The sequence below is a fragment of the Notamacropus eugenii genome, chromosome 3 (assembly GCF_028372415.1).
Source record: "Notamacropus eugenii isolate mMacEug1 chromosome 3, mMacEug1.pri_v2, whole genome shotgun sequence".
Taxonomy (NCBI): Eukaryota; Metazoa; Chordata; class Mammalia; order Diprotodontia; family Macropodidae; genus Notamacropus; species Notamacropus eugenii.
This window is the reverse complement of record NC_092874.1, coordinates 89,280,165-89,295,518: the sequence shown is the minus strand read 5'-3', so window position 1 is coordinate 89,295,518 and position 15,354 is coordinate 89,280,165. Positions and strand designations below refer to the sequence as shown.

Sequence of the window (15,354 nt, the reverse complement as noted above, 5' to 3'; positions counted from 1 at the left end):
AAATGCTATATAAAGCAGTAATGAGAGAATCGTGGTTTGGGAATGGAAGGGTCTTCAGAAGTCATGACATCCAAGCACCTTGTTTTACTGGGGCTTCCTGAGATAAACGATTAGCCTAGGATCATATTGGTCATGGGGAGCAGAGATAGAATTTGATCCCAGGCCCTCTTGACTCTTCATCAGCCACACTGCAGAACACTTTTGAACACATCATTTTCATACTTTTGAATGTTACTCTTTTGGCCGCTGTTGAACTACTACATCCTTAAAATTAATTTGCTATTTAGATAGTGGAGCATAAAAAATAAAAACTAAGGTGTATCAATGAATTTTATCTCTGTTATTTGACTCATTATTACTCGAAGATAACACAAGTATCTCCAAATCTCTTTGGAACAGAATAGACCCTTGAGAACTGGAAGTATCTGTTAAGCCCCTGTTATAGTCAGGCACTGTACTAAGCATTTCAGGTGTGTCATTTAATCCTCACAACAGCCTTGTGAGGTAAGTGATACTATTCCATTTTACAGATGGAGAAACTGAGGCAGACAGTGGTTAAGTGACTTGTCCAGAGTCACCCAGCTAGTAAGTGCCAGATCTTCCAGCTCAATCCAGGCCCAGCACTGGCACCACCAAGCCTTCTCTTCACAAGGTGTGTTGGGCACTGAGAATACAGAGATGGGAAAGTAAACATTCCTTGACCTCAAGGGATTGGGGTAGCTGGGGACAGAGACGTGAAAGACAAGATAGAGTGTGATGGATGAGGCCTAAGCCTTTTCCAACTTCTGTTGGACAAAGGCTAAGAAAACTTGAGGAAGGAGAAAACACTCTCAGCCTGGAATAGAGAAGGCTTCATGAAAGAGGGAACATCTGACAGACTGAGATGAGGAGGATCTGAATTCCAGCTTGGGGGAAGTGAACAGAGGTAGGAAGTGACGGATGTGGTCAACATCCACCCCCACAAATATGGGTGCCATGGGGAGGAGGGGCTCGTGTACAATAAAGCTGGTGATTCACTCCAAGGTAACTGGAGTCTGATTTGGCGACTCTCTTACGTGGAAGTCTGAGCAGTTTGCATCTTATTCTGTAGATGTAAGATAGTGTTGAAGCAGGAGAATAAAGTGATTAGACTTGTGCATTTTGGGAAGATTATTTTGGCAGCTGCATGAAAGACAGGTGTGAAAGAGAGGAGTCAGTAAATGAGCATTGACTAGACAGGCCTGGTTATGCAGAGAAAGGTGAAAATATCCCTTCCCCTCAAAGAACTTGTTCTAGTGGAAAGAGAGAGCACGTGAACGCCTAGGATCACACAGTGTCTGTGCAGAGTCAGTGGAAGGTGATCTCAGAGACAGAAGCACTAGCAGCCAGAGGGACTTGAGAAAAGCCTCCTACAGAAGGGGACATTTGAAGCCAGGAAAACCAAGAGGCAGAGGTGAGGAGAGAAATCATTCCAGACAGGGAGAAGAGCTATTGCAAAAGCAAGGAGATGGAGTATCACCTGGAAGGAACAGCTTGGAGGCCAGTGTGGCTGCAGTATAGCTGTATCAGGAACAGAGGGGAGTCAAGTTTAAAGAATTAGACTGGAAAGGTAGGAGGGGCCCGATGATGACAAGCTTTAAATGCCAAATAGAAAACTTCACATTTGATCCTGGAGACAATAAGGAACCCTTGGGGCGGGGGGGAAGGTAGCAGCGAGGTGCCATGGTTAGACCTAAACTTTTTTTTTTAATCACTTTTTCAACTGAATGAGGATGGATTGAAGTGGAGACTTGAGACAGGGAAATCAGTTAAAAGGCTATTGTAATAGTCCTGACAAGAGATAATGGAGGCCCAGGGATATGCTGGCAAAATTACATCCTTAGCCTTTTTGCGATCATTTTCTTTAGTCTAGACAATCATCAGATTTATAATATTTGACAATTTCCATCTCATGCTAAAAATTTAGCAAATGGCTCTCAAAAACCAGTAGAAGTACAGTCTTAAGAGAATTGTCTAGCTCAAAGATGTCACTTAGGGGCCACATTAAAAGGCAACATTCCAAGTGGGGCCCACCCAACCAGATTAAAATATAATAAGGTGGGGCAGCTACATGGCACAGTGGATAGAGCACTGCCCTGGAGTTAGGAGAACTCAAGTTCACATCATCTCATACTAGCTGTGTAACCCTGGGCAAGTCACTTAACCCCAGTTGTCTCCTTCCTCCCCTCCTCCCAAAATGTAATTGGGAAACATTTAGCAAATGCTTAACGCCTTTGTGACTCTAACTCTTTGCATTTCTCTGGTCCTTAGTTTCCTTGTCTGAAGGACTTGGACTATGCTGTCTTTCTGCTCTCAGTTCTCTGCTCCCAGATTTAGCTCTCCAGAGATGTTGGAGGTTACAAGTCTAGATTGGGAACCCTCTGCATAGAATGAGCAGTCAGATCCTGGGAAGCAAGAGAGAGAACCAAAAGGAAGATTGCAACATGAAACAGGGGTGAAGGATCCCCTTTTTTCCAACTGAATATGGTTATGAAATACATATTTATTCTTATGAAAACCCTCTGGTCACAGGAGTGTGATGGAAGGAATGCTGGATTTGGAATCGAAGGCCTGGGCTGGGCTTCTACCTCTTTGCAGTCTTTTGCTTCCATTTTGTAAATCTAGTAGGTGGCACTGGTTGATTTTTAGAGGCTCCATCCACCTTTCAGTCTGATCCTAAGCTCCCAGTGCACCTTTGGAACATCATAATAAAGAGAAAAGGATCCTTATGCAATAAGATGTTTCTAGGAAAGGGACTGTATTTAGATTTCCATTGATAGCAGAAATTAGCAGGTGAGGAGGAGTCTCCCTGGGCATTTCGGCATCAGTCTTGCAACTGATAGAGTTAGAGTGCCCAGAGCTTTAAGAGGTAAGGGGGCTTATTACCACCTGTATGTGTCAGCAGCCCGACTTGGATGTTTCCTGGCTCAGAGGCCATCTCAGAACTTCCTTTAGAAGCTGCCTTTTCAAGAGTGTCAGAACATTAATATCCAAAATAAAACTGCCACAGCCCTGGATAGAAATCACACTACCTGATGCCTACATTTTGCTGCTTTTGCTTCTGTTACAAACTGAAGAGAAAGGCATTTGGCCCACCCTCAGGAATCCCAAATAATTCTTTCCTCTTTCTTATCTCCCCTTCCTTCCCCCCCATTCTTGAGTTCCATGGTGATTCTTACCAGTTTGGCAAGTAAGAGGAAGTAGAATCCTGTGTCCATTTTGGAGGGGGTTTTGCTTTTCTGAAATCAAAACCATTTCTCCTTATGGTTTTTTGTTTTTTTTTTGCCTCTGTCTGCTTCTTTAACCTCGATTGCCCCATGTGCAGACAAGACCTTGGATTCCCAAAGCAAGAACATTTTCTACAAATAGAGGAAAGAGAAGAAGATTAATTTTTATGTCTCACAGCTTGTTGCCCTGACCCAAAATCCTAAGGTTGTGGAAGCATTTACATCACAGTTGATTCTGCTACTAGGCATCCAACTTATATGTGAAAGGATTCCATCATCAGTAGTGTTTAACTTGGAATCATGGTGACCTGATTTCAAGATCTCTCTTTCTGACAGGTATTAACTATGACCATGACCTCTCTGAACCTCGGTTTCCTCTTTAAAATGGGAATAATAATAAACAGTACCTGCCTCATGGAGTTGTGAGGACAATATAAATATCAGTTATCATCCTATTAAATATCCAAATATTATCAAGTGTATTATTTGCAGAATATATACAATTAAGACATTTCCTGAAACAGTTCGTTCATAAAAATCAAGTTTTGCACTGAAAACCATACCACTTTGGACCCTTACTAATATTTTGATTTATTAAGAAATGTTTTTGGGAAGGAGGGAGGGAGAAAAATTCAGAACTCAAAGTCTTACAAAAATGAACATTGAAAATTATCTTTACGTGTAATTGGAAAAAAATAAAATACTGTTAAGTGGGACGGGGGAAGGAAATATTTCTTGTCTGCTTCTAGAATAAAAAATCATTATTTACGGAAATGTGTTTATATGTTTGTGATTTTTAGGAACCTTGACTAAATTTAATTTTTTAAGGCAAGGACTATGTTTCTACCCTAGTGGAAATAATTAGTCTGTTAATAATTTTCAGTATAACTAATTGTCCAGCAATTTTTTTAATCCATGTATATTTCAAAGTAACAGTACTGGAAGTACACTTTGGATCTTTCAAATTCAGGGAATCTTAAAATGTGCCTTACTTTAAGTTAAAGCAGTATGTATTGAAAAGTTGTTTGTTAGGGGTTTCTGATGTTAAGCAGGTCTTGCCATACTCATCTATTTTTATTACGAGGAAGAAAACTTACTGAACAGTTATTTGGTGCATTTCCACTTGACTTATTACAGATATTATAGAATTATATCCCAGGATTTTAAACAAAGACTAATAGAACAAGAGTGGAAATAGAATTTGTTTGCTTTCCAGTACATCCGCCCATATATGTGAAAATCTACAGCACCATTATAAGATAATCTGTCATTAGGAATAAAGATACAAACTAGACCTGTTATGTCCTTGATACGTAAGGAGCTCTCGAATGAGAAAATACATCTGGCAGGGGAGTTTGGCACTTTCTGTAGGAGAGTGTTGGTTAGTTAGTTGGTTACTGAGGTATTTGACCTGTCACACAGCCATTAAGTGTAGGAGGCAGAACTTCCCAGCCCTCCCTAAGGCTGGCACTAGTACAGCATACTGCCTTTTGGTTTATAAATTAAACAAAACTAAAACATAACATTGATTGGTCACTTTTTTCATACAAAGCTCAGAAAACAGTGAACCTCCTTCCAAGGTTGGCTGTGTTGACTCAACCAGCATTGTAGTTTTTTCTCTATACACATGTATATATCCTGAGTTAGATGCTGCCAGTAAAGGCAAGATGGCATGATGGATAGAATGCTTAACTTGGGAGTCAAGAAGACCTAGGATCATATTCTGCCTTATTAAACATACTGGGGCAGCTGTGCTATGGATAGAGAACTGGCCCAGGAGTCAGGAGGATCTGACTTCAAATGTGGCCTCAGACACTTAGACTTAGTTGTGTGACCTTGGGCAAAAGTCACTTTAAGTTGCTTTCCCCCCACTCCTGAAAAAAAAATACGTATACTGAGTGTGTGACCCAAGGCAAGACCTTTAATTTCTCCATGCTGTTGGTAGGCAGCCCCCTCAAACTACAAATTGCAGAAAAGATGCAGATACTGATTTCGTAGTGGGAGTTTCTTTATGTGGGAGTTCCCTAAACCAGTGAGATCACAGATAAAAAAAAACCAACATAGCCTATAAAGGTAGGCAGTGTTACACACGCACGCACACACGCATGCATGCATGCCTTGCCTGGTTAGATGTTACCAATACATACCAGTACATTAACAATACATTGGTGAGAAGTAACATGGCACAGTGGAGAGAAAGCTACACTTGCATTTGAGAAGATAGGGGATCCTATCTTAGATACTTACTGACTATATATATGATCCTGAATAAATCACTTAACTTTAAAGTTTTCCTAACTGTAAAATGAAAATAATAAATAGCATTTGCCTTATAGGCTTGTTGCAAGGCTCCAATCATATATAAGAATATATGTGAAGTGTTTTGCTCACCTTAAAAATGAAACCATCAGGTATTGTTGTTCTTAAAAGTGTCACATTGTCAGTGAGAATGGTGATGTCATCACAATTTCTCTCTCTCTCTCTCTCTCTCTCTCTCTCTCTCTCTCTCTCTCTCTCACTCTCACTCTCACTCTCTATCTCTCTGTCTTTTCTTCCTTCCTCATGTAGAGTTTACAGATGCTTCCCCAGCAACGGAAAGCCATCGCGAAGTTTAAGGAGCCAGCACACGCTTTAGCATTTCAACAGAAGTTCCACAGGTAGCCCGTTGTATTCTTAGGTGGAGCGTCTCAAGTTACCATGATTTAAGGGTGGGAGGGAAGACCTCATACCCTTGTGTGATCTGCTCTGTATCCATTGCCTTGCTTTGCACAATAGATGTGTTCTTGTAAAGCTGTGTATCAATTTGAATTTTTGTTTTTTCATTTGTTTTGTTTTTTTGGGGGGAGGGGGTGGCAGGGGGTGATGAGTTACTCATTGAAACATCATTTCTTAAATGCACAAGGGAGGGTTTGCGGGGGTGGAGCAGCCTTTTTAAAACAAGAACAAACAAAAAACAACAAAAACCAAAACCAGTCAGTGAAATATTTTGTATGAATGTATGGAATCTTGTTTTGTCATATGGAAATGCACTTCTTGGATCTGGTTTTGTTCCTTTTTTGTACATTTGGATTTTTGTTTTGTTTTTGTATCTCAAGTTTTCTTAACACAGGGCCCACCATTAAAATCTTGCTTTCTTTGGCCTCCGTGACTTTACTGGTGATACTCAGAGTTGACTGACAATTGATCATTTCTTTAACCTTCCACAGGCATATGATAGATTTGTCCCACATAAATGTGGCACTGATTGTTGAATGATTTCCACTAAGAATAACCGACCCTTATGCTATAGAAACTACTGTGGAATTTTCCCAAGGAGAGGCGATGGGAGCAGTCACATCAGGAGCCAAGAACTTGGTTGGCAGTCTACAATCTTGCTTAACTGTGGTCTGGAGCTGCCAAAAGCATGATGAATGCCAAGAAAAGCTGAACTTAGAGGACCCAGAAGCAAATAGGAATTTGGTGTCCACTTGCTCCCCGTCCTGTTGTAGCTACAAGGAACTATAGTTTTGGTTTTTTGTTTTGTTTTTGGTTTTTTTTTTAAGTGCTTATGATGCATGTAGACTTTGTTCTTCAAAATCTGACTGTGCGATCACAGTGACTTGGATTGAGGAAAGAACATTAACACATCCCCCATCTTAAAAGATTTTTTTTTTTACTAGCAAAGAATATTTGATAATGGTTGCTCTTATCTTCAGTGTAGGCTAGAAAATAATTTTCTTTTATACGCATTAATAACTTCTTAGAAAGACTTCAGAAGGTGTATGCCAAACATAGATCAAAAATTTGGGGGGATCAACCTGGTATTTGTGTGGCCAAAAGGAGATAAGAGGTATTGGGTTGGGAGTTGTACCAGTGGAAGAGACAGGTTCTCATTCTTGTAAATAAGTCAAAGCCTGGCCTCACATTCTCTCAAATCCTAGCTGAATCCCTCCCTCCCCACCTCCCTTCACCTCTGCTTTCCCCCAGTTCTCAATTCCAGAGTTAAATAGGCATAACTGTCATTTTCCCATTGGCTTAAAAAAAATCATTTTAAAACTTCACTTGCAGGCCTATAAACTGATTCCCTGCTAGTACGAGCCACTTCTTTTCTAAGACTGAACACATTAGGGGAATAACACTGGCAATCACGTTTCTTATTATCATCGTATCTTTTGGGGAAGGCCGTAGCGTGTCCTGCCATTTGGTAGATTTAATAGCAAAGACAACTTTAATGTGAAGTGTAATCCCACACAAAGAGATAGCTAGTCAGTGATTGTGGCTGTAGGCATAACCAACACAGCCTAAACTGTGAGTTCTCCCCTCAGATAGCTTTTGGCCTATTTCCTTGTGATGAAAAGCTTAACTCTTTCCAAGGAGCAAGCTCTGTTAAGGTTAATTCTGGGCAAACCGTAAGAAAGTGCCTTAGTTCCATCTTTGCTCCCATATTTTGTGAAAGATATTTATCATTTGGGATAGATATTACAGTGGGAACCTAAACTATTAGAGCAGGGAGTCCTGGGGCATCCTTGGACTTTGGAATTCGTTTTTGTATTGAAAGCTTCCTGATCATGTTGATAGACCTATCACACAAGAGAAATGGAAGCTCAGTGTCCTTTGATGCGTTGACTGGATAGCTGGCAGAAGGAGCAAACTATAGAGTCCCTCAGAAAGGAGTGGTCCTTTATGCCTTGTATCCTTTCTGAGAGGAGACAGAGTTCACATAGCCTTTGTCTTCTGTGTTTTCACAGTGAAGATTTTGTACTATCATTCAAATTGTTACAAAAAAATTTTTTTAAAGACTAAATCCTGGGATTATGGTATTTCAGACCTTGATGAGTCTTTCAAATAAAGTTGATTCTGAAAGAACATCATGTTATGTTTGAGACTGGAAAGTAGTCTTAAGTTTTCTTTTTTTTAATGATGGCTTTTCCATAAATTTGCATCTCGGAACTCAATAACCCAGATGGAATTCATACCTCCATCAAAAGGAAATTTATTATATAGCTCTCTGCCTCCTCATACGAGTCCCATTTGGTTTGATCAGCCACCTCTACTTCCAAATCCTACCACTTGCAGGGATCTTTACAGGATGGGAAGCTTGCTGCTTTCACCATGACTTTCCTTATGAAAGACTCTTATACCTGAGATAGGCTTTCATCTCCCATCTCAGGCACACCCTTCCTCCAAATGGCTTCTTCCATGAAGGATGAACACACACACATACACTAAAGAGAGCCTTAGCCCATTAGTCTTGTGCCCAGAGGGCTCTATTTAAAAGGAGCTTGTTTGATAGCAGGCACACTTTAAGTAGGAGCTACCTGAAAGCCTTCAATCCACTCACCTTAAGCAGTGGGTTAGCTTATATCTTAGTGAGCTTTATTTTAATGGGAACTAGAGGCTGAGCTTTGGGGTCTCTGTGATCCCCTTAATTAACAGATTAATCAGTTTGAATGTTTCCTGAAAGTTGAAAAAAGTTTTCTTTCCAACTTGGTTTTGAAATAAAAAATCTGGGCACTGTCTCCCCAGGTTAGTAAGGAGAAGAGGACTTCTTTCTGGTCACCATTGAAAATAAAACTTAATAGGAAATGCACCTATAGATTTTTTTGTTTTCAGGGCCTCTTTTTGCATCATCTGGGTATTTTAGATGGGGGCTATCTTCTATGTGCAAGCCATTATGCACATAGTCATAAATGAGCTATTAAATATGATATTCCCCCAAAATGAGGTGATCAGTAGAATAAATCAGGGTGTTTTTTGAGATACTTGTTAGGATCACTACCTAACCAATGCAGATAAATTCTCCTGTTGTAAAGTAGCTTGAGCAAGAGAATTGAGGTTTAGTTCCGGTTATGATTTCTCCCACCAAGTAAAGGAGGAGGGAAGCTGAATTAGCAAGGGATGTCAGTTTCCATTCTTGGAGCCCACCTATAGCAGTTTAAATCGTCTCCCCTAAGCTTAACCCCTTTGGAAGATCTGTGGCAACCATTATCTTTGTTCTTTCTTTATCATGCATTTAAAGGGAGATGCAGAATGCAAGCCATTGCATCTAATTGTACTCTGTAAATATGGACCTTTTAAAATTAAAATGTTATTCAAGATGGATATTATTCAGCAACCTACTAGCTGTTTGTTAGTTTTTTGTGTTGTCATATCAAAGTTGAATGGATACCGTTCCATAAATGTGGATGTGTTTTTTGTGTGTATCTTCGATTTTTATAAAGACGGTAGTAAGTCAATACTTTTATCCTGACCTGTGTATTATTTGTTCACAAAATCCAGAAGCTTAAAACTAACTAGGAATTAATACCAGTATATCTCATTCGATCAGTACACAAGGTGATTATGTGGAACCAATCCCCCAACCCCCTTTTCTTTTGGCTTTGCCTTGTTTTTGGTCCTGTGCCGTTCCTTATCTCTAGTAAGCAAACCTGTCCAATAGCATTGGTTTGGCCATGTGCTTCGGGAAGTTCTTAGGTTTGTCTTCCTTTGGGGGTTGGGGAGGGGAGAGAGCACTCTTTTTTTCTGCAAGAAACTTTGAAGGGTTTTCTCCTTGGGGCATAAACCATTTATGAAATTCATAGGTAACTGGCTTTTATTGGGTTGAACCATTTATGGGCACAAGAAACGCGGGAGGGTTCTTGTTATGTTGATTTTCATTTTTTTGTGAAGCTCAGATGGAAAGTCATTTCATTCTGCTTTTCTTACAATTCCGAGTTGAGACACTGTAGGTTGTCGCCCTACTGGTCATGGTGCTAAAAAATAATTTTTTAGATATTCAGTCTTGATCATGAGAACAGAAAGTGTTAGTATTTAAGGCATTGGGTAAGGTTCATAGTGAGGGGATAAGCCTCAGGAGGAAGAAATTTTGCAGAACTATGAAATCCTAAATCAGGTATTTAGAATAAAAGATCTTTTAAAAGTCTCTAGAAAACAGGTTCCTAAGAACACCCTAGGAAATTGAGAACTCTATATGGACTGGTATTTTAAGGTAACAAAAAGAAATGGAATTAGTATACTCACTTCTGTCCCAGTTAGCACCTTCCCATGCAGAGGGCCAGAGAGCTCTGCTGACTAACTGGATCTCTCTACATTGGTGTTTCTAACGAATCATCTCATAACGTGCTTATTCTTTGGGCCCAGGTTGGATTATACGTCATCTCTCCGCCTCAGGGCTGTTCTTTTTCCCAGAAGGCTTGTCTGACAAAGATTAGGTTTCCGAGTTTGTTTTCCATATCACTTTGTTTTGTTTTGTTTTTGTTGTTGTTTCTTTGTTTGTTTGTTTGTTTTTGTGAATTGGAAGGTAAGCTCACCATGTTCACCGATGCTTTGGCATAGTTGAGGCATTTGTCATCTTTGTGGTGCTGGGGGAAACAAGGCTGCATTTTTTTTTTCTGTCTGAAGCACTTTCTTTTCTGTGCTTTTAAGTGTATTAGAAGCCTCATTAGCTTCCTTAGGGCTAGTTTTCTGACCCCATACTTCACCCATCCCCATCCACATCCCCCCACTCCATGTTGTTCTATTACATGTTAATAAGAAATAAGTCCAAGAGAGCTTTGTGTATTAAAAGTGACAAGTAAGTGGTTTAATTTTTGGTCCTTGATATCCTCTTCCACAGTAGTTTTTGTATTACCTTCTTCAGTTGCCTCGTGTTTCTTTCCTATGCTTTTTCTACCTAGAGGTTTCAGTTCTAGCTTCAAATACTTTTAGACCAAACTCTTGCTTTTATTCCTCAAAGCACAATTTTTTTCTCTTTTTTCCTTGCAATACAATACTTGAGGGTGTTTTTGGTACTTAAAAAAAAAAAAACAACAACAACCAAAAAGGAACCCTCTGTGTGAGATAGTTCAAAAGAACTTCTGGGGGTGGGAAGATGGCATAAGGAAGGGAAAATGGCACCAGAGATACTATCTAGGGACAGGACACTAACCAAACTGCAACTAGTACAAGTTGATTTTAGGGGAAGACTGTCCAGTGTGATCTCTCAACTCTCAACTCTCCCCATGCCCCCCTCCCTTTTTTAAATGTGAATGAAATGTTATCTTAAACATTCTTTAATATGGATTCACCAAAGGTATCTAACCTTAATTCAGTATTAAATCCTAAGGATTTTCTGTAAGGTATTTTGTGACCTATTTTTTAATCTTAAAAATGACTACTACGTATTAGCCACGTAAGCCCATGGTATTGTGTAAAAACAAAACAAAACCCTTGATTCATATTGGATCCTCGTGTATACCACCTTCTTAGGGTATAATATGGTTGGGAAGGATCATTTGTTTCTCTCTGCTTTTTGTAGAGGATCTGTAAAGGCATCCACTCCCCATTTCTATGCTCTTGTTTTGGGTGAGAAATATTTTATGCTTTTGAGCATAGGAGGAGGGATACCCACTGCCCTCCAGAGCTTTCTGTTGAGGGCTTGCATTTTCCTTTCACATTTAACTAAATGAAATGGAAAGGGGTCATTGAATCATTTTGGTTTGGTTTGATGATATTAACGTTACCAAGTTGTGGAAGAGTAAAGTAACATTTGGAAAATGTGGCAGGCTTAGTGAAGCTCAGCACCCCGTAGGGGGATGGTGGTTCACATTGAATATGTTCTATAAATAGGCCTGTTTATATAGTCGATTAATATGACTTTTTAAAAGACTAGTTTTGAATTTTTTTTAATTCTAGGATATATTCCTGTGATCTGATTTCACTTTCTTTACATCATTACATCATAATAATTTCTTAAGAATATATATATATTATATATATGTATATACATATATACACACACACATATATATACATATATATGTAATTCAGTTTGGGGATAGGGATAATTGATGTTTAGGGGTTTTATTTGTTTTGTCTTTTTTAGATGAAATAAAATGGCAACTTACATTAACAATTCAGCTTTGCTTTTCACAGGTGGGGATCCAGAATTTTTCATTTTTTCCCCCCTCTGAGGATTTTTACTGTAGAGTTGTAACTCCCCTACTTCATTTGCAGGTACAACAAAGAAAACACCAGAATTCTGACTTGTTCCCACTTGTTTTTACTTTTTTCCATTCCGGTCTTTTCTGTTATCATTCTTGCTCCATCACTAACATTATTTGGGTTAGCTTGGCAAGGGCCTCCCCTCTCATGATTCCCCTTTTCCCACCTGGCATCTTCCCACTTTCTTTGCTGAAACTAGCCATCCATTTCACTCTGCTAGCCTCTCATTCCATTCTGAAATTCCCTTTTTGATTTTGGCTCTTTTCTCTCAAATTGGGCCCCCCTTCTGTCTTCCTTCCCACTTTATGTTCACCTCATCTTCTGCTTCACATTCACCCTGCATTCTTGCTTTTTTTTCTGTTACAAATAATTTTTCTCTACTATTCCTTGTATTGCACCCTATATTTGAACAAAAATTATGCTTTTAATTTTAATGTGCAGTATGTAAGTGTTTTTCATCTAAACCTATTGCTTTGACAGGTTTCTGCTCTTAATTGATTTCTCTAGGTTGCCGAGTAGAGGGAGTAACATTTTAATTCTCTTATTTTGCAGTCTTACCTTTTTTCTATAGGGCTGTGCGTTGGTCCTTTAGCAAGGACTTTGTTGTCTGAGGTATAACAATGAAGATATAATTACTCACCCATTTTCTTTGTTTTTATTTCCTCTCCTTTTGTAGGAGCTCTGGTTCTTGTTGAGTTCAGGATAGGATTAGTGCGCCATATTGTTGCCACTGGATGTGATGACTTATTTGACCTTACTCTATTACTTTCACTGACTGTGATCCTTCCTAACCTGTAATGTCTGTACAGTGTACATGCTGTATTTGGGTAGATGGGAGCATTTACATCAGAGGTAACGTTCTGATATGGACTATGAAGTTTATGCTTTTGGGAGGGCATATATTGAAAGTTTACAAATAAAGAGGCAAGTTTGTCATGACCCTGATTTTCCTCTGGGTTCCTCCATTTTGTATTTTCTTCCAAACTAAGCCTAAAGAAATGAATTATGTCTTCCTTTGAGAAAAATAATGTCGCCTTGTTAAACTATGTTCTCCAACTCTGTCAAGGAATACATGTAAAAAGTAACACAGTGGCAAAATTAATAATGTACAGTTATGTATCATTTGTGATTTCATAATGAAGAATGTATAATGAAATAAGTTGTAACTTGATGGGCATGTAAATAAAATGTTCATTTTCCAGTTTGAAAAGTTTGCATTTTTGTCGTTTCATTTTACATTGCCACCAAGAAGACATTCAGAACACATTATACACACATGCACACACACACATATGTATATGTATGTTCAGTGGTGTATAACTAGAGTCTGCATGACATTTTTTTCTAATAGGCAACTTCTTGAATTCATCCTAGACTCTTGAAGTTATTAGAATAACACTTCATTAACTGGTGTGCAAACCATTTTGCTTTTTAAAATGCAAAATAAAGGTTTAGATTCATTTTCTTACTCTTCACATATCTTATCATACTTGCAGATGGTACAAAGCTGGGGGAGATAGCTAACTTGAGGTAACAGATTTCCAAAAGATCTTGATAGGCTGGGGGAACGAGGGAGGCAAATTCTGGCTGTAGCTAAGAAAGGAAAAAAACCCTGCTTAGCTCATGAGCTTTCCAAAAATGGGCAGCAGGCTAAATTTGGCCCTCAGGCCAAAGGATTTTCCAGCCCTTGGATTAGAGCACTAGGCAAAATCTAACATGGTGGAATTTTAAAAAGGGTAAAAGTCTTAAACATGTATTCAAAAAATCAACTTCACAAGAAGTATGATTCGATAGATTGTTTCTTCCTGAAAAGGATATCGGAGTTTTATCATGAACTTAAAAGCTTATTATAAGCAGCGTGATACGGCGGTCAGAAAGACTAAGGCTGGGGGCAGTTATGTGGTACCCTGGCAAGAGTGCCAGGCCTGGAGTCAGGATGACTAATCTTCATCAGTTCAAATCTGGCCTCAGACACTGACTAGCTGTGTGATCCTGAGCAAGTCACTTTACCCTGTTTTCCTCAGTTTGCTGTAAAACGAGTCAGAGAAGAAAATGGCAAACCACTCCAGTAACTGGGCCAAGAAAACCCCAAGTGGGGTCACAAAGAGGCAGACACCTGAAAAATGCCTGAACAACAATGATAGAAACTCATTATGAACAGTGTGATATAGCAGACAGACCAAAGCTACGTTAAGTGAGGCATAACTTGCAGGAAAAGGGAAGTGGTTGTCATGCCCTGCTCACACCAAATCTGGAATATTTTACTGTTTGAGCTCTAGTTTAGGAAGAAAATAAGCTGGGTGGCCAGGTTGTAAGAGAGACTTTAAGTCTGTGCCCAATGAAAATGAAAACCATTTAAATATACTGGGGAAGCTTGGCCTAGAGGTGGAAGACCAGAGAAGATAGGGCATCCAACTGGCTTCAAATATTTGCAGAATTGTCAAATTGGTAAGGGATTAGACTTTTTCTCTTCATCCCCAGGGGTCAGAACTAGGAGAAATTGGTAGAAGTTACAAAGAGACAGGAAAACTTTAACAATTAGAGCTATTTGTAAGTAAAATTGGCTATCCTGAAGAGTAGTAGATTTCTCTTCATTATTCTTTAAGCAGGAACTGAATGACCTTGTAGAAGCTGTATGACAGTGGGGGTTCCTTATTATGGATTAGTTGGTCTAGTTGACTGCTAAGGTTCTTTCAAACTAATGAGTCTGTCGTAGTCCTGAATTTTTCCCTAACTACTAATTTTTATTTGTCTTTTTTTTACATAAGAATGTTTTCCAATATTCCCTCCTCTCTCTGTTGAATCTTGTAATTAAAAAAAAATTAAGGAAAACTAACGAAGTGACTATATCAGATAACAGAAGCATTATTTCATACCTGTAGAGAAGACTCCCACTTCCTCTACCAAGAGAAAGGGAAATATGTTACCTTTTCTTTTCACTGGGACTAAGTTATTGCAATTGATCTGGTTTGCGATTTTGTTTTTAAGCCTTTATCCTTTCAGCATTGCAGGTTATGGGCACAACTCATTTGTTGTTTGTTATAGGAACATTTCCTCTCCAAAGCAATCTTTAAATATACCAATTAAAAGTAAGAGAAGAGACTGAGTAAATGAAGAGTGTGTGTTCGTCCTTCGTTGCTGAAGAAGA

At 39.1% G+C, this 15,354-nt stretch overlaps 1 protein-coding gene across 8 annotated transcripts in view; it reads left to right on the top strand.

The window, feature by feature from the left end:
• RBM33 (RNA binding motif protein 33) overlaps window positions 1-13,416 on the top strand; it is a 178,356-nt gene extending 164,940 nt beyond the window's left edge. For 7 of the 8 annotated variants that reach the window (XM_072652119.1, XM_072652116.1, XM_072652112.1 and 4 more), the window contains 2 exons: window positions 5,814-5,902; window positions 6,452-13,416. In XM_072652119.1, coding sequence (XP_072508220.1) covers window positions 5,814-5,902; window positions 6,452-6,500 — 138 coding nt within the window. In that variant the 3' untranslated portion in view covers window positions 6,501-13,416. Of the gene's footprint in view, window positions 1-530; window positions 653-5,813; window positions 5,905-6,451 lie in introns of those variants that run through there. The other variant, XR_011976745.1, reaches the window with a different exon arrangement.
• The last annotated feature ends 1,938 nt before the right edge of the window (window positions 13,417-15,354 follow it).